Below are 20,937 nucleotides of genomic sequence, written 5' to 3' on the forward strand. Positions count from 1 at the left end.
CGAACCCCACGTACCCCCACCATTTACTCCTCCCCAAAATCCACAAACCCAAAACCCTGGCCGCCCCATCGTCTCCGCCTGTAACTGCCCCACGGAGCTCATCTCTAAATACCTTGACCGTGTCCTTGCCCCCCTAGTGGCATCTCTTCCCTCCCACATCCACGATACCAACCATGCTCTCCGGCTTTTCAACTCTTTCTCCTTTCCTCCCGGCCTCCAAAATCCTTTTTACTATGGACATCCAAAGCCTCTATACTGTTATCCCTCACCACGAAGGACTGCAGGCCCTTCGACACTTTCTTGACCTCCGCTCTAACCCTGTACCTGACACCTCCACACTCATTGTCTGGCCGAACTTGTCCTTACTCTGAACTGCTTCTCGTTCGCGGGCGAGTTCTACCATCAGGTCTCGGGAGTGGCCATGGGAACGCGAATGGGCCCCAACTATGCGAACCTGTTCGTTGGCTATGTTGAGGCCCAAATATTCTCTAATTTCACTGGTCCCACTCCTGAACTATATGGTCGTTATATTGACGACATTATCGGTGCCACCTCACTCTCCGCGAGCATCTAGATTCCTTCCTCTCTTTCGTCCAATCTTTCATCCAGCCCTCCACTTCACTTCCACTATCTCCAACACCTCTGTCTCCTTCCTCGACATTCGGTTAGCATTCTTCACTCCACTCTTACCACCTCCATTCTCTACAAACACACAGACTCACACTCATACCTCAACTTCTCTTCCTCCCACCCAGAACACACCAAGCTTTCCATCCCCTATTCCCAATTCCTCCGTCTACGTAGGCTCTGTAGTGACGACCATGACTTTGAGACTCAGTCTCAACGTATGGCTCACCACTTCACCCTACGTGGATACCCCCTCACCACTATCCACACCGCCCTTGCCAGAGCACGGTCCGTGGACCGTGTATCTGCTCTCTCTCCCCGAACCCGCCCTGTAGTCTCCCGCCTCCCTTTTCCCCTCACTTACCACCCCACGACCTATACGTCTCCAACGCACCATTCTTCGAGCTTTCCGTCATCTCCAGTCCGACCCGTCCACTTCACACCTCTTCCCTAACCGACCCCTCCCCTCTTTCAAACGAGCCCACAACCTTCGAGACCTTTTGGTCCATAGCTCCTTCCCTGACCCTACCTCCCAACCCGGCTCGTTCCCCTGCTCCCGCCCACGTTGCCGCACTTGCCCTTACCTCTCCAACACCACCCGCCTCACTAGCACCCACCATCGACCCTATCCCATCATCCACTCCTTCACCTGCACCTCCAGCAATATTATCTATTGCATCTCTTGCTCTCTCTGCAATTCCTTGTACATCGGACAAACGGGACGCCGCTTGGCTGACCGGTTCGCGGAACACCTTCGTGACATCCACCTTGCGAACGACACACGGTCTCACGCCATTTCCGCTCCACCGGTCACTCCTTGCAACACCTATCTGTGTTCGGTTTGTCCTTACACAGAGGCCATCCGGATTCCCGTTTGCGCCGTGAACAAGAATTAATCTTCTCTCTTCGCTCTATACGCCATTTGGTCTCAACTCTCCCCCCTCCTCATCTAACTCCCCTCCTCCCCCCTCCTCACCTATCCTTTCCCCCCGACCCCTACTTCTTCAGTCCTTCATCCTTTCACCCCTACTCCCTTCCCTTCTTCCCTTTCTCCCTCCCTCTTCCCCTTCCTCTGCTCCCTCAATCCTCCTCTCCCCTCTCCCTCTTTCCTCCTTCATCCCCCTCCTCCCCTTCCTTCTCCCCCATCCTCTCCTCTCCCCTTCTCTCCCTCTTCTTCCCCTCCCCTTCTCTCCCCCCCTTTTCCTCACTACACCACATGACCTTACACATCACATCACATATGATGTGCCATACTAATACATACACCAACGAAAACATATAATACGTACTAATACATACTAGTACATACTAATACTTACACCAACCCTATACATACACATGTCCAGACCCCGCATACGCACTTATACTCTCTCACACACACACACACATACCTATACATACCAATACGTACTAATACATACTAATACATACTAATACATACACCAACCCCATACATACGCACGTCCAGACAATCTTACGCACTAATACTCTCTCATACACACACACACACACACACACCCTTATACATACTAATACATACACCACCCTATACATACACACATCCAGACCCCTCCCACGCACTTTTAGCTGGTCCCTCAACCCTTTTATCAACCCTATTATCTCCCTTATTTCGCTCTCGCGTCTCATGTTTGATCTTTGACCTCTGGCCGAAATCAGATCGCCATGTTGATTCGTTAGCTACTGCACGCATTTTTTTTCTCTCCTTCTTTCTGTGTTTTTCTCTCTCTGTGTATCTTTCTGTTGAAGAGCGTAGGCTCGAAACGTTAAAGACTTGTTTTATTTATATTTCCTGAGCGCCATACTAATACAATTGTTCGTTTGTTTTCCACCTGCCTTCGTCTTTTGTTTATTTTCATAAAGCTTCCCGTTATATATATACATACATATATACACATAATTACATGTTTATATATATATGTATGTATGTATCTTTGGATGATGATGATGATGACGACAGGAGAAGATAAATTTTCAAAAAACAAAGGCACAAATTTAACTACAAAAAATATCATTTCATTTAAATACCAGAAATAAATACTGAAGTAATTAAACAAATAATATTCAAAATTACTTATTAAAGGACAATATATGGCTTGAACACAATAGCAACACAATTTATATTATGCCATTATATGAACATGAAGAAAAAAAAAAATTACATTTTATTCAATGACTTGGAACAATGAAATGAAAATAAAAGCGTTAAATCAGTCATTTAATGAAGTTTCTTTGGAAATATATATAAGTGTATAGTCAAAATTTACAGAAAACAAAAATACACATAACTCTCTATCTCTCTCTCTCATACATACATATATATATATATATATATATATATATATATATACACACACACATACATATATATATATATATATATGGAGGCGCAGTGGCCCAGTGGTTAGGGCAGTGGACTCGCGGTCGTAGGATCGCGGTTTCGATTCCCAGACCGGGCGTTGTGAGTGTTTATTGAGCGAAAACACCTAAAGCTCCACAAGGCTCTGGCAGGGGATAGTGGCGATCCCTGCTGTACTCTTTCACCACAACTTTCTCTCACTCTTTCTTCTGCCGGCCTGCTTGCTTAGCCAGCGGGGTGGCGTCATTTGAAGGCTAAAACAATGCAAAGTGCATTGTGACCAGCGATGTGTAGCAGCATATGATAGCCTGGTTGTTCACGTGACGTGACATGACATATATATATATTGATAGAAATGGTAAGACAACAAAAGAATGAAAGAGGCCTCGATATAATGTAAATAGGGGAATTTATCTGTAAATATAATATGTGACAATTATTCAGTAGCCAGGATAAAACTCCGAGTTTCAGATGTCGGGGCGGAAACTCATGCCGCCATCTGTCCAGTAAGAGAGTAAAAATGTTCATAGTATTCGTGTAAGCATACATGTCCATACATACACATGCGTGCCTGTACACCCACATGTGTATGTATGGACATGCGTGCTTACGCGAATACAATGAACATTTTTACTCCCTTACCTTTACTCCCTCCCCTAATTTAGCGGTCATTCTAATAGCTCTTTTGTCTTAATAACGGTCAATCACACAGTAATTTCCCTTTGCTTAAAGGTCATTTTCATAGCATTTTTTTTCGATGGCCTGATAACTGAAGAGATAATGGCATGGGTTTCCGCCACGACATCCGAAACTTGGAGTTTTATCATGGCTACCGAATAATTGTCACATATTATATATATATATATATATATGTGTGTATGTATGTATGTATATATACATGTGTATATATATATATATATATATATATATATATATATATATATATAACGGGAAGCTTTACACACATACATACATACACACATATATGTATATACATACACACATGTAGTCAATACATAGAGTGCTTATATTTTATTTCAAGTTGAAGCCTCTTGAAACATAACTTAGTTTCATATTCCATTTGGTTCAAATTAAATCCTTTGCACAGGTTATCAAGTTATGAGCTACAAAGTTATTCAGAAGTTTAAACTTTACACACACAGACACACACAACCACAAACACACATGTTGATTGCCATTGCTTATCAGAAGAGTGCCTCTCTTCACTGGACATTGCACAATCATGTACATGCAGGTGGCTCTTCAGCCCAGATTTCTGTTCTGCAGGAACATTCACAGATATGACACTTGTTTCTCTTTCCAGTACAAGTGTACCATAGAGTGTGTTACAGTAGAACTATTTCACAAGCAGCTTGATTCCTACCTGGCTCATGTGACTTCAGGTTGCAGAAAAAAACTCAGCTCTTGAGAAGATAAATTGTTCACATATATTGCACCTGTAAATTTGAACTATATACATTCCTGCTGGGTTTCTTCAGGTATTGTACTTAAGATAAGGTCTACTATCAAAGAGATAAGTATAAGAAAATCTCGTGGTTTGGATAGAACACCAGTTGTGCTGATTTGCTTTGAAGGAGATAATGTTGCTATATACTTTTCTACGCGAGGCACAAGGCCCGAAATTTTTGGGAAGGGTGCCAGTCGATTAGATCAACCCCAGTACACAACTGGTACTTAATTTATCAACCCCCGAAGGGAAGAAAGGCAAAGTCAACCTTGGTGGAATTTGAACTCAGAACCTAAAGACAAACGAAATACCACTAAGCATTTCGCCCGGTGTGCTAACGTTTCTGCCAGCTCGTCAATAATGTTGCTATATAACCAGTTATATCTGGAAGGCATAACAAATCTGTCCTATAAGATTGGGTAGATGTAACTATGCTTTCCATTTACAAAGGCAAGGGCTCCGAATGTGGTGGTTATTGAGGTATAAAATCGCTCAAATTGGTAATTTTCGTTATCCCAGAAACAGCTGTAAGACTTCAAATTCACCTTACTGTAACTGAATTATTCTAAATGACTTGAGACACACACATACTCTACATGCACATGTGCATACAAACTTTCTGCCTTGGTTTTGATGTTCCCTCTAATAATATATATATACATGGTATAAAGATCTCTAACATGGATCCCTAGATCCACCCTTAGCTGTGATCTTAGAACCTAATGGTTGACCAACTATAGCACTTACCCAGCGTATCTATTCATTTAGATCACAAGTGAACTAAAGCCCCTCATATTCTTGATACATACATACACACACACACACATACATATATATATCCGAGAGTGATCGTTGCCAGATCAAGATTGAAGCCTGGTGCAGCCATCTGGTTCGCCAGCCCACAGTCAAACCGTCCAACCCATGCTAGCATGGAAAGCAGACGTTAAACGATGATGATGATGATATATACACACACACACATATGAATATACATATATATATGCAGGTTCAAGATTCATGTAATTTTAAATTACTTGTTGAGGACTTTAATTGATTCATAGTTAGTTAATTTAAGATGTGTTTTGTGGAATCCATGTGTGTCTAGTTAACACACATACGGACATATAGTTGAACACACAAACAGATAATTTGTATTGAAAAAATGTCAGTCAACATGATGCAAGCAACTAAAACCACATCAATATAGCGTTCTGCCATATGACTTTCATGTTAGATAGACATATACATACTCTACATGCACATACAAACATATGTACATACACAACACATGAATATATGTGTACATGTATATGTACACACACACATGCATGCACACACACACATGTACACTCACACCTTACTTTGTGAGTCAACAAAGAAGCCTTTATGTATTGTTCACTTGCTGAAAACAGTTGGCAAATCTCCCTCATAATCAGTCTTATCTCGTATATAACACAACTGTCTTCAACAAGGAAGGATATATTGGGTGGTGTCCTAGATAGACAATGCCTGAAAAGAAAACAAAGCTGCATGCCTACATACATCAATACACATGCCTACCTGTACTAACATATGATTAACCCTCCAGCATTTAAACCAGCCGTGTCTGGCCCAAATATTCTACCTGTTTCGTGTTCAAACTAACCATATCCAGTATCTCACACTTACCCTGTAATGTCAGCTTTAAAATAAACAATTACGGTGGCACGTTAAAAGCACCAACCGATCGTGGCCGATGCCAGATCCCCCTGGCACTTGTGCAGGTGGCACGTAAAAAGCACCCACTACACTCGCGGAGTGGTTGGCGTTAGGAAGGGCATCCAGCTGTAGAAACACTGCCTGATCAGACTGGAGCCTGGTGCAGCCCTGGCTTCCCAGACCCCGGTCGAACCGTCCAACCCATGCTAGCATGGAAAACGGACGTTAAACGATGATGATGATGATGATGAATTACATCTTCAAAATCTCTAAGCTACAAGATAATACATGATTAGTTTTGAAAAATGTGAATAAATAAGCGTTACAATTGATAGAGTAATCTGAATGCTAAAGGGTCAAACTGGGTTTCTGTTAGTTTCAACAAGGAGTGTCATCATTTTAAAATCAATTGAAGTATATAACTGCAAATGCCCGAGTATTCCACAGACAGGAGTGGCTGTGTGGTAAGTAGCTTGCTAACCAACCACATGGTTCCGGGTTCAGTCCCACTGCGTGGCATCTTGGGCAAGTGTCTTCTGCTATAGCCCCAGGCCGACCAATGCCTTGTGAGTGGATTTGGTAGACGGAAACTGAAAGAAGCCTGTCGTATATATGTATATATTTATATATATGTATGTGTGTCTGTGTTTGTCCCCCTAGCATTGCTTGACAACCGATGCTGGTGTATTTACGTCCCCGTCACTTAGCGGTTCGGCAAAAGGGACCGATGGAATAAGTACTGGGTTTACAAAGAATAAGTCCCGGGGTCGATTTGCTCAACTAAAGGCAGTGCTTCAGCATGGCCGCAGTCAAATGACTGAAACAAGTAAAAGAGTAAAAAGAGAGAAAGAGACACATGTACCTGTAACATTATTCTGTGGTAGAATCACTGGGATACATTTTTTGACAACTCTAACAGTTTGAATTCTGAGTTCAGTCCTGGTGAAAGATGCCACACCTTAGGATGGAACATAGGGATTCATGACTGCAAACGAAGCTTCTCAACCACAGGCCCATGCTTGGGTTCATTTCCAAAGTCTACTCTGGAGGTAAGTTCACAGTTTGATCCTACTGCATGGAATTTTGGAAAGTGTCTTCGATCATAGAACTAGATTGACTCAAATCTTCTGAGTGAAATTAGATGGAAACTGAGTGGAAATTAAATAGATGGAAGCTGATGGAGTGTACCTGAAACACAAAGATCCAACCCTGTCACATACAGAGAACCACATTGAACCGATTCTACCAGAAAAATGTTAAGAGTTTGTAGAATACTCAGTCAAATGCATTTAATTGAGGAATTTAAATAATCAAAGAATTGGAATATACTCAACAATGAAGCCAACAGAGGATTCATTTATTAACAATAAACATGCCTAGATACATTGACAAACACCACAACACTGAATCCATAAGCCTGTTGTATGTATATGTATATATATATATATATATATATACCGGAGTAAACACATAAACAAGGTGGAAAAAAAGAGTACTCAAATACCAGGGGGAGAGTAATATTTTTATTTAAAAGCAGCAGAAATTCAACAAAACTGAATTGAATTTCTGCTACTTTTAAATAAAGTATATATATATATATATACCGGAGTAAACACATAAATGTGAAACAAGGTGGAAAAAAGAGTACTCAAATACCAGTGGTATAGTCATGCTTTATTTAAAGCAGCAGAAAATTCAACAAAACCTGTTACTCTGAGTTTCCCGTTGCCGTTCGTCGGACAGTTTTTGCTAGAATGGAACCAATATCGGTTCCATTCTAGCAAAAACTGTCCGACGAACGGCAACAAGAAACTCAGAGTAACAGGTTTTGTTGAATTTTCTGCTGCTTTAAATAAAGTATATATATATATATATATATATATATATATACTTGTATGTGATGTGTTGTGAATTTATGGAAAGAAATCCCATAAAACTCAACAATTTTGTTAAAAATGGAGAAGAGAAGATGTTAATATATATAAGAGAATTTTAATTCTTGCAGGTGATCATTTCATAAGTTTGTAGAGAGAAAAACAATAAAGACTTGATGTTCCAAGATTGCCTTTACATCTCATCAGAAAAAAATAAATATCCAATTGGAAAACATGTTCTCCCTCAGAAGAAGTCAGTCCTAAAATGTCATATTGAATTTTCCCTCCCACATGGCACAGAAACTTATCTCCACATTCATTAATTTTGTTGCATAATTTCTGATGATGCACAAACCACTACCAGTTTCCTAACACATGCTTACATACATTGATACATCAATACACGTGCTTATATACACAAACATATTTACTACATACTTACACATGCATACTAAATACATAAACACACACATAGACAGTGGAAACAGTGAGTAAAACTTAAAATGCTAAGTCATGTAAATGCCCATCTCAATTATGTAAATACCCCCTCTGTGATGTAAAGTATCCCCTCAGTTACATGATGCACCTCATTCAGTTATGCAAACGACAAGTGATCTAGTTGATCAGACAGGCAGTTCCATTTCATCCAGTGTTCTCTTGAAGTTGACATTTTTGAGTACTTCTCTAATTTGGGATCTGACAGAAATACCTTCTTTTGACTTCGCCTGTGTGATTTTGGGAAACTCTTTTACAATGCAGTCAAACCCTCTGGCATTTCTCTTCCCTAGTTTCTTTACAAACTGTTTCATCAGTCGAAGCTTTATATACAAAGGAAGCAATAGGACATTACATGGATCTACAAGAGGTGTATTCTTGACACTAGACAGTCCTGGCTGGTATGGTGTTCTTGTCAGCCAGTTTGATTCCAAATAATGTCTGTCAGTTGCCCAACTATCCCATAGACACAAGAAACAACAGTATTTTGTGAAACCTGACTGCATTCCCATTAACATTCCAATGATTTTTTAAATTTCCACACATTTTCCATGAGTATCTTTCATAGGCAAATGACACGAAGTAAAAGTTCCATATTCTCATATAATTCACGAAGATGAATTGAGTGTGCAATAGGAATGGAGGGTTTCAAATTACCATTATGGAGAAGTACAGCTTTTAAACTTCATTTTGAAGAGTCAATAAACAAATACCACTCTGCAGGATCATGATTTTGTAATAAACATTCAAAAAGTCCGTTGATGTTACTGCAAAAGCAAAGTGGGCCTTCGACAGAAAAACACGTTTGTAGAACCACAGTTCTCTACTGAAAATAGGTTACACGAACACTGTGCTCTAGCAGATGCTTTTCCTTCAGTCTTGTTGCCAACAGTTCTGCTTTATCTTTTGAGAGGGCTAGAATGTACAATGCTAGAAATGATTAGAGTGAGGTTGGCACCAGACAGAGGGTTTGGTAGGATGAGGTTGGCACCAAGGGAGAGAGAGGGAGTATATGCTGGTGAGATTGGCACCAACAGACTGCTGGTACATACAGGTACGCTGACAATATTTCTCACAGAAAACAATTGTTTGGTTAAAAGTTCCAACAAAGAATTCAGATAAATATTTGTTATTTAACTTTACTAAACCTACAAACTCGCTAAACCATTGTCAACTAATCTGACCTGAAATTCACACACACACACAGGTATGTGTGCAGGTATGTGAGATGTGTCTTTTGTTGTACATACACACATAATACATAGAATACACAGCCACTTGATCTACTGGAAATATCAGTCAAATCTCACTCATTTCACATCCTGTCACCTTAAAAAAGGAAGGACACATTGGATAATGTATTCTCAGTGAAAAGATAGGATGATCACAATTGAAACTGCTTCAAACACAAGTTTGCCTGTTTGAGACTAACTTTGGAATACTCAACCACATACAGAGCTGTCTTGATCTGTATATGTGTGTGTGTGCTCATGTATGTGCATACTACATAAATGAGTCTTTGTGATTTCATTTGTTAGAGGACAAAAAGGCTTTTGGAGACATTGCAGGTTATTACAAAGTCCATCCAACTCTTCACCGTAGTGGGGACGCTGGCAACGGGTAGTGTCAGAGCTATTCTGTTGGGAACTTTGGTTCCTGGTAGGGCCACCCAAGGCAGATTGGTCTGACACAGAGTGGTATTAGGGCCACAATCCGGCAGATGGGGCTCTGGTGAAAATCCTCAGAGTGTCTGCTTTGGCAACCGGTGGCTCCTCGGTCATTCTGTCCCTGCGTCTGCAGACAATCTGCGGCAAACAGGATGTCTCTACATGCGGGATTGTTGGGGACCGCTTAATGATGACTACATTATTTTAATAATTCTTCGTTATATTTAAAACTAGCAGTATCGCCCGGCGTTGCTCAGGTTTGTAAGGGAAATAACTATATAAGCATTTTTAGAGAGTTATTTCCCTTATATAATAGCAAAAAATGCATTAAAAGTTGGAAAAAATTATGGTAAATATTTTTTTTAAATCGTAGACTCATCGTAGACACGTGCTAATACCCAGAAGGGCTCGATATGAATCACGACTATAAGATACCCGCTTTTGGTTATACTGCACCGCAAAATGTGGGAGTAGTTAGGAATCTAAATCGTAGGAGACAGACACACAACTTAACTTTTATATATAAAGATTAATTGAAAGAAACACAGAGTATCTCAACAGAAATATGGTAATGAAAGGTTTAAGCAGTTGCTGTCTGAAAGAACCTATTCAACATTTGAAGGCAGTCTGCACTAATCCCAAGCCTCCTCCCCCTTTATCTCTTCTTAGGTAGAACCTGTCAATATCATTTTTGTGGAAGTTACTACTTGATGTCAGGATCTTGTGTATTTGAATGTATACATATTTTAATGTATACAGAATGGATTTCCTCTACAGACCAGTCAAGTATCCCAGATATTGGAATCGGCACTGGTACTGTCTTGTTGCAAGAGAAGAGTTCTGGTATAATATTCTTGGGGCACTGTCTTTATTCATAAACTGTCTTTATTCATAAACATTAACAGGTTTTGGAAGAGAGTGCTGCTTAAGGAGCTCACCGCCAACACATACTCTGTTGTTCTCTTCACTTTTCAGTGCTATGTTTATAAATTTATTTTGTTGCTAGTATTAAGCGGTTGCTGAGAGAACCTATACAAAATTTGAAGGCAGTCTACACTAATCTCCTTTTATCTCTTCTTAGGTAGAGCCTGTTAATATCATTTCTGTGGAAGTTACTACTTGATGTCAGGATCTTGTGTATTTGAATGTATACATATTTTAATGTATACAGAATGGATTTCCTCTACAGACCAGTCAAGTATCCCAGATGTTGGAATCGACACTGGTACTGTCTTGTTGCAAGAGAAGAGTTCTGGTATAATATTCTTGGGGCACTGTCTTTATTCATAGAACCTTCATAAGGGGAGAGAAAGAGAGAGAGTGTGTGTGTTTTCTCACATTGCTGTCTGCTATAGCCTGAGATGACATAGTTGTTGAAATCTCTTCCTCAGTTTAGAAATGTGTCAGGCAAAGGCTTGACATACTTCTGAACAGACAAAGAAATGGAAGAAGCAAAAGATAAGAGATAAAAATAGGTTTGATGATTTAAGCTGTTGGTGGGAGAAAGAGAAACACAGACAGACAGACAGAGATTTATCACCTACAACTCTGTGTGTGTGTGTGTGTATGTGTGTGGGTGTGTATGTGTGTGCATGTGTGTGTGTATGTGAGTGTGTGTGAGTGAGTGTGTGTGTGTGTGAGTGAGTGTGTGTGTGAGTGAGTGAGAGTGTGTGTGTGTGTGAGTGTGTGTGTGAGTGTATGTGTATGTGTGTGGATGTATGCATGTGTGTGTGTATGTGTGTGTATGTGTGTGCGTGCATGTGTGAGTGTGTGTGTGAGTGAGAGTGTGTGTGTGTGTGAGTGTGTGTGTGTGTGTGCATGTGTGTGTGTGTGTGTGTGAGTGAGTGTATACACCCACACAAACACACACAAAGTTGTGTAGACAGAAGTTCATATGTTTAGATGACTTTATTATCCTCTAAGCAACAGCAAAAAGAACCTGAGGTTTCTGGGACTGCCCCTTTGTGTGTGGGTGTGTGTACATACATATGTGTGTGTGTGTGTGTGTGTGCCTGCATACACACATGTATGTATCTGTACATATATATGTACACACAGATACATACATGTATGTATGCAGGTGCACACACACATATACACAGATACATACATGTATGTATGCAGGCGCACGCACACACACACACGCACGCACACGCACACACACACACACCACACACACACACACACACACGTATAAATTGATAGAGGAGGGCGGGGAAGACCTGAGTATTATTCAGCAGCTGACTTTTTAAACAAAAACAAGGAAAAGTTGCCTTTGATAATAATGAGAACATTTCCCTCACACTTCCACATTCACTCTCTTATGACCTAATGTCTAACTACCAGCAAACCTACACATATCTTTTCATTTTTTTTTGTATCAGAATTTTCATCCTCTGCACCCAGATTGCAATTTGAGGGATATTTGGCTACTATGTCTAACTGCTTGAGCAACCACATATACAGTGCCTCATTGATCCTAATGTTTTATTCTACTGCTGTTGCTTAACTCCAAGCCAGCTCTGTCTGATAGAGCAGTCCTATGACCAAACGGAGCCTCAGATCAGCTCTGATTGAGCAAACCTTTAACCCTAATACGCTGATTATCTGTCAAATGTAATGCTTAATCAATCATACTGCTTTTAAATTAATTATGCAATATCTTATAACTTTGAGATTTCAGTAATGCAGTCATTTTTTTAAAAATGACATTGTAGGGTTTAACCCTTTAGTATTTAAACCGGCCATATCCGGCCAAAATAGTTAATCTGTTTTATGTTCAAACTGACCAGATCCAGGCTCTCACACCTACCCTACAATGTTATTCTACATTAGGTAATTACACCATCAAGATCTTGAAGATATGAAATAATGCATGATTAATTCAAATCAATGGGAATCAATAGGCATTATGTTTGATAGAATAATCTGAACACTAAAGGGTCAAACATAAAATAAGTAAAATGTTTGAGCCAGATATGGTTAGTTTAAATAATAAAGGGGATCTTTTCGGTTTGAACGGCAGTTTTTTCTAGCGGTGTCATATGAAATTGTCACCCATAATTATGACCCTAGTATCTATCTATTGCATTTCAATCTCTTTTAGGGTTAGGGTTTGGGGTGGGGGAAGGGTATCTTTTTTTCTTCAGAAATGTAAATAAACCCAATCTGTTTCTTAAACGAGGGACATATTCATACGGCACAGAATGTTGTTTACCTCAATGGACATCATTTATTGGTTGAAATTGCAGAAATTGAAGAAAAAAAACAACAAATATCTTACAAACTATAGAATTTTCTCAATAAAGCCAAGAGAAAAAAGATGTTTTATAAACACATTCTACCAGTGTATGAAGTTTAAAAGTGTTTAGTTACGTGGAAATTATATTAAAAAACTGCCGTTCAAACCGAAAAGATCCGTTAGTTTAAATAATAAAGGGGTAATCTAAGGGAACTCCAGGTCAGTTTTGAATAAACATGCCTATGATCTGTCTACACATTATCAAGTTTTGGTGAACTCAACTGGGATAGCAGTTTCTTATTTTAGACATCAATTTTAAGAGGAGAGGATTATTCAGTGTCATTGACCCCAGTAATTGACAGGTGGCTTTAAAGGGTGAAATAATTCTTTCTAATACAAGTCCAAGGCTTGAAATTTTGAAGAAGGGGGTTAGTCAATTACATCATCCCCAGTGCTCTGCTGTTACGTTCTGAGTTCAAATTCTGCTGAGGTCAACTTTGCCTTTCATCCTTTCGGGGTCGATTAAATAAGTACCAGTTACGCATTGGAGTCAATGTAATCGACTTAATCCGTTTGTCTGTCTTTGTTTGTCTTCTCTGTAATTAGCCCCTTGTGGGTAGTAAAGAAATAGGTATTTCGTCTGCCGCTACGTTCTGAGTTCAAATTCCACCGAGGTCAACTTTGCCTTTCATCCTTTCGGGGTTGATTAAATAAGTACCAGTTACGCATTGGGGTCAATGTAATCGACTTAATCCATTTGTCAGTCCTTGTTTGTCTTCTCTGTATTTAGCCCCTTGTGGGTAGTAAAGAAATAGGTATTTCGTCTGCCGCTACGTTCTGAGTTCAAATTCCACCGAGGTCGACTTTGCCTTTCATCCTCTCGGGGTCGATTAAATAAGTACCAGTTACGCATTGGGGTCAATGTAATCGACTTAATCCATTTGTCTGTCCTTGTTTGTCTTCTCTGTGTTTAGCCCCTTGTGGGTAGTAAAGAAATAGGTATTTATTTTATCAACCCTGAAAGGCTGAGAGGCAAACTTGATCATGGCAGAATTTGAACTTAGAACATAAAGACAGGCAAAATGCTACAAAACATTCTGCCTGGCATGTTAACAATTCTGCCAGCTCACCACCTTAATAATAACAATGATTTCAAATTTTGGCACAGGGCCGGCAATTTCAAGGGATTAAACTAACTCCAGTGTTCAACTGGTACTTATTTTATCAAACCTGAAAGGATGAAAGGCAAAGATGATCTCAGTGGAATTTGAACTCAACATAAAGACAGGTGAAATATCATTAACTACTGCTGATGAACATTTCTTGTCTGCTACTGATACCCCTGTGATTTTATGCACCTGATCTCTGAGAGACTTTCTTGGGGCTAGTACTGCAGTATTAGGCACTCCTATAATACACCCACATTAAGTCGGATATAAAGGTTGCTTTTCAGTAATAATGTTACATCATCGCTAATGGCTAATAATTATTATTGTTTCTAATTTAAGCATAAGGTCAACAATTCTAAGGGGAGGGATAATCAATTAAATTCATTCCAGTACTTGATATGTACTTTTATCTACTCCCCATAAAGGATTTGAACTCAGAATGCAACGAGCTGAAAGAAATATCGCTAAGCATTTTATTCATAATGTTGTTGTGTAGGTGTCCAAGTCAACCCTGACTATTCCAGGAGCCCTATAATCAAAAGGCATTTAACCCTTTCGTTACCGTATTTATTTTGAGATGCTCTGTGTTTCTTTCAATTACTTTAAATATAACAAAGAATTTAGTTAACATTCAGCTAGTGTTGGGAACATAAATTGTGACAAAGGTTTGGTGGAAGATTTTAATTCAAAACTTATGAAAACAAGACATTTGTACTCAGTGCCAGAGCCGGTTTCAGCCAGGTTGGTATCGAAAGGGTTAAGCCACGAACATCCTATAGCTTTAAGCATAGAATATCTTGGACTACATCATCCAATGTATCCTTCCTATTTTAGGAAGGATAAGCTTAAGGAGATTTGGCTGTTATTTCTAATAGGTTAAAGAACCCTATAGAGGCTCACCTGTAATAAAAGTGATAAGCGGTGATGAGGATGGTGGTGGTGATGACAGTGGCAATGATAATAGTGGTAATAACAGAGGTGATTATATGAAGTGCAAACAATAACATTAATCTTTGCAATTTAGGTTAAAAATAAACTGTTAACACTTGAATAATTTATAAATAGCAAAATATTTTACTGCCTAATATCAGTTTGACAAATTAACAATGAAATAATGTTAAATTATCCCTTTAATTACTGTAAACGGTACCAATTGAGATTAACTTCAGTTTAATTCTGACATTTAACAATAAGTATTAATCTCATTAAAGATGACCTGTAATTAAATTTAATCTTTGATAAATGAAAGAATTCGCAATAGCCAAGGGGTGAAAATGAACCTGATTCTTTTTGTGGCCGTAACAATATTGGGATTAACTGCACAAGATGAAGAGGCATAGCTTGTAAACTGCACTAAGCCCCATCTGTAGCAGTGAGTACATGTTCACTAACTCTCAAATACATCTACAGCACTACTTTAACACCATCCTAACAACACTACTATAAACAGTCCAAATACATCTATAACACTCCAGAACACTAGCAGAACACTATCCCTGCCACTCAGTCCAGTCACATACTCAACAACTCTGAGAGCACTACTATACCATTTTAACAACACTATCTCCTCTTACTCAGTTGAGACACATCCACAACAACCCTAATAAATTCTATATCTCCCTTGCAATTCAGACACCTGCAACACCCCTGAACAAGACATGCACAACACCATTCTCATACCACTATCTGATGCTGGTATCATGTAACCAGCACCCATGCAGGTGACATATAAAAACCACCTTTCAAGCATCGAGTCTTATGGAGACAAAGTGGTTGAGATCCTTTCAAGTGTTGCCTCACAGAGGCCTTTGGCATTATGTTGTGCTTGAGAAGTAATATCGTAGTCGTGGCAGATACTGGTGTCACACAAATGGCACCTGTACCAGTTGCACATAAAAGTATCTTTCAAGATTTGTACCTCATAGAGGCAAGGACCGAGACCATTTGGCATTATGCTGTGCTTCAGGGCAAAAACAGAGTCTATTTGGCATTATGCTATGCTCAAGAAGAAGACCCATCAAGCCAAGCAAAACCACAGTTGTGGCAGATAACGGTGTCATGCAAATGGCACCCGTGCCAGTGGCACGTAAAAACACCATTTACACTCTTGAAGTGGTTGGCATTAGGAAGTGCATCCAGCGATAGAAACCACACCAGAACAGATTAGAGTCTGGTGAGCCTTCCAGCTTGCTGGCCCTGGTCAAACAATCCAACCCATGCCAGCATGGACAACAGACGTTAAATGATGATAATGACGATGATGATCAACATAGAACCCAAGATGCAAAGATATCTTAGTTTTGCTGGGTTCAAGACAACCTTCTTAGTGTTGGTGTTATGATAAAATGCACCGAGCATACTTTCTATTGTCAAGTGGAGAAAATTTAGAGTCAAGAACACAAGAAGACAACATGCATATCAAAGATTGCAAGGAGTAGCATTTAAAGGTAGATTTCTTGATAGAAAAAATTCTTTCAAAATCTCTCTTTCTCCTGCTATGTGTTTCAGTCTACTAACCAGGTCAGTGAACTTCATTATACCTATTCTCACAGGTATATTTTTATACCTGTGATAGTAGGTATCAGTTAAGTTTCTAAAGCCATAGCTTTACAAGCTAAGGTTTTAAAAACGTTCGTTTGAAACCATTGAATCTTTTTCTCTATTTCACTGTGACCTATTTCACACAAGTATTTGTAGAAAGAATGAAAAATTATTGCGACCTAGTTCAAGGTGACATAAAGTTATATTTATACAACTGTGTATTTGGTAAAAACTTTTCTGTCTGTTTCATCATTATTATTTCAACTTCTACTTTTTTGTGCTTGTGTGGGTATGATTGAGTATACTGAGACAGATTTTCTATGCCCAGATGCCCCTCCTGTTGCTGACCATTATCTTGTACCAAGTAAGGTCATATTTCCTTCCCCATGGCCCAACATGTTTTTGCAGAATATTGGGAATGAATGACACTCTTTGTATGACAGTGACACTCAATTTACAACTGTCGTGTCGTCAAGACAAGCAAACACTCACACACACACACACACACACACACACACACATGTACAAGCACATATATGATAGTCTTTTTTCAGCTTCTATCTACCAGATCTACTCACAGGACTTCGGTCAGTGATGGACTATAGTGCCACACAGTGGGACTGAACCCAAAACCATATGGTTTGGAAGCAGATCTTTTTAACCACACAGCCATGCCTGTGCCTATTTGTGTAAAATATAAATCTGATTTATATTTTGAAATGGACAAGAGAAGCTATAATTTAGTACAGTTTTCGTGTAGGTTGTGCAGCCACATAGTTCTGGATTCAGCTCCACTAGTAAGACACTTTGAGCAAATCTAAAGGTTAGCTATTTTAAGTGGAATTTTTCGTGGACTGAATCTGAATGTAGATGATTTAGCACAGCCAACTGGACATTCAACTTTTTTAGTGACAGTAGCTTTTTTGCACTGGAGGCAAACAGTCTCACATACAGGAGTGGTTGAGTGGTAAGTAGCTTGCTTACAAACCACATGGTTCCAGGTTCAGTCCCACTGCGTGGCACCTTGGGCAAGTGTCTTCTGCTATAGCCTCGGGCCGACCAAAGCCTTGTGAGTGGATTTGGTAGAGAGAAACTGAAAGAAGCACGTCGTGTGTGTGTGTGTGTGTGGTGTGTGTGTGTGTATATATATATATATATATATACATACATGTACGTGTGTGTATATGTTTGTGTGTCTATGTTTGTCCCCCCAACATCGCTTGACAACCGATGCTGGTGTGTTTACATCCTCGTAACTTAGCGGTTCGGTAAAAAAGTGACCGACAGAATAAATACTAGGCTTACAAAGAATAAGTCCTGGGGTCGATTTGCTCGACTAAAGGCAGTACTCCAGCATGGCCACAGTCAAATGACTGAAACAAGTAAAAGAGTATATCAAACTATGTATATGTTTGTGTGTATGTATATATGTATACATACATATATACACACACAAGCATACATATACATAGACATGTGCATATACTAAGGGCTACATGTGTGTGTGTATGTGTGTGGGCATACTTAAAATCCTTAAAAATGTTTCAGCCCGAAGACTGCGGCCATGCTGGGGCACCACTGCTGAATGAGCTACACTAATATGTGAATCCACCTCTGATACGTGGCACTTGGTTAACAAGGGAGTTCAATGCCACTGGCCGCATCTGTGTCTCCTGCCGTGAGGTAGGTTCATCTGGGACCCCCCGACAAGAAGAGATATTGGTGAGATGATAAACATGTTAGTAAGAAACTTGCTGATAAATAGGTGTAGTAAACAGAAACACTTTGCATTACTTATTCTTCCAATGTTTCAAAGACACACGTCATTCCCTTGGTGCTCTTACCATCAAAAATGCAACAAATCAGCAGAGACAAGCATCCATTTAATTTTGTACAAAAATAACACAATAGATTCACAAATACACAACAAAATAATTTTAATTTTAATAATTATCGAAATCAAAATCGATCAACATCAATGGAAATTGCAGCTGTGATACCAGTGCCGGTGGCATGTAAGCGAACCATCCGAACATGGCCGTTGCCAGCGCCGCCCCGACGGGCCTCCATGCCAGTGGCACGTAAAAAGCACCATCCAATCATGGCCGTTGCCAGCCTCGCCTGGCACCTGTGCCGGTGGCACATAAAAAGCACCATCCGACCGTGGCCTTTTGCCAGCCCCGTCTGGCACCTGTGCCGGTGACATGTAAAAAGCACCCACTACACTCACAGAGTGGTTGGCGTTAGGAAGGGCATCCAGCCATAGAAACATTGCCAGATCAAACTGGGCCTGGTGCAGCTGTCTGGCTTCCCAGACCCCAGTTGAATCGTGCAACCCATGCTAGCATGGAAAGCGGACGCTAAATGATGATGATGATGATGAATTTTGCTTCCTTTAATTTTGTACAAAAACAACACTATAGATTCACAAATACACAACAAAATAATTTCAATTTTAATAATTTTGCTTCCTCTATCTCCAATGTCACCACAAACATGCAGTTACAACAAGAATACAACATGGGTTTCCATCATTGTTACCAAACACCAGCACACAGGCTACTGGCTGATGACAATAGAAAAGTTGAAACAATTCTTTTCCTCAAGACAGTAAAGAACACACCAAAAGACATAAATAAATAAATGAAATAAATCCGGAAACAGTATTTGGTAAAAACCTGAAAACTAATAAACCAAAATGTGGGTAATGTCTAAAACAACTAGTGCAGGTTGGTTTCTACAAATAATGTTCAGTGACAAAATAAAAAAGGAAGGAAAAGAGCAAAGAGAAGTGCTGGGTAATGTTTGTCTGGGGTCTGTGAGTAAAACTTACCAAAATCTCATCATATTGTTTAGAGAACTGAAAAAGTTATAATTTTTTTTTAAATAACAAAAAACTTTTTTTTACAGTCTATGTTTATGTATATAAAATTTTTTAAAAGAAAATATTTAATTTACAGAAATATTTGAGGATTAATTTATTTTAAAAGACAACAATAACAGTAACAGCATAAAACAGCTTCTTGTCCCTTCTGTGTGATATTCATTTAACTTGTGTATGTGTGTATATGTATTTAAGTCATTCAAAGATACCAAATATGAACTAACGGCAAGAGCAACAACTACATAGATCTATATGTGTAAATGCATGGTTCTTTGAGATCGGAATTTTGCATTGCAGAATTCAAGTTGGTCACCAGCAAAATGGCAAAGCTGATTATGCTTATATCAAGAGAGTTCTTGCAGGGTTTGTGGTTATCTGAATTGGTTGGTGTGTGTGTGTGAGTGAGAGAGAAAGAGAGAGAGAGAGAGCGCATGTCACATTAGAATACATGTGAACATTCTCTGCTACTGTTTATGTCTGTGTATTCTATATATGTATATATATATTGGTAAAAACGCTAAGATAACAAAAGAAAGAAAGAGACCTCAATATTATGTAAATAAAGGAAATTTATATATATATATATGTGCGTGTGTGTGTGTGTTTGTGAGAGAGAGAGTGTGAGAGAGAGCGCATGTCACATTAGAATACATGTGAACATGCTCTGCTACTGTTTATGTCTGTGTGTATCATCATCATCATCTTCGTTTAACGTCCGCTTTCCATGCTAGCATTCGTTGGACGGTTTTGACTGAGGGCTGGCAACCAGATGGCTGCACCAGGCTCCAGTCTTGATCTGGCAGAGTTTCTACAGCTGGATGCCCTTCCTAACACCAATCACTCCGAGAGTGTAGTGGGTGCTTTTATGTGCCACCTGCACGGATATGTGTGTTCTG

General features: G+C 39.5%; 1 protein-coding gene across 3 annotated transcripts in view; it reads right to left on the reverse strand.

The window, feature by feature from the left end:
• The window catches only part of LOC115224915 (unconventional myosin-XVIIIa), a 324,165-nt gene that overhangs the window by 232,470 nt on the left and 70,758 nt on the right, over positions 1 to 20,937 (reverse strand). For 2 of the 3 annotated variants that reach the window (XM_036513802.1, XM_036513801.1), the window contains one exon: positions 19,991 to 20,017. The exons of the other annotated variant lie outside the window; for it this stretch is intronic. In XM_036513802.1, coding sequence (XP_036369695.1) covers positions 19,991 to 20,017 — 27 coding nt within the window. The remainder of the gene's footprint in view (positions 1 to 19,990; positions 20,018 to 20,937) is intronic. 3 annotated transcript variants of the gene reach the window in all.

This window comes from Octopus sinensis, linkage group LG26 (assembly GCF_006345805.1).
Source record: "Octopus sinensis linkage group LG26, ASM634580v1, whole genome shotgun sequence".
Classification (NCBI taxonomy): Eukaryota; Metazoa; Mollusca; class Cephalopoda; order Octopoda; family Octopodidae; genus Octopus; species Octopus sinensis.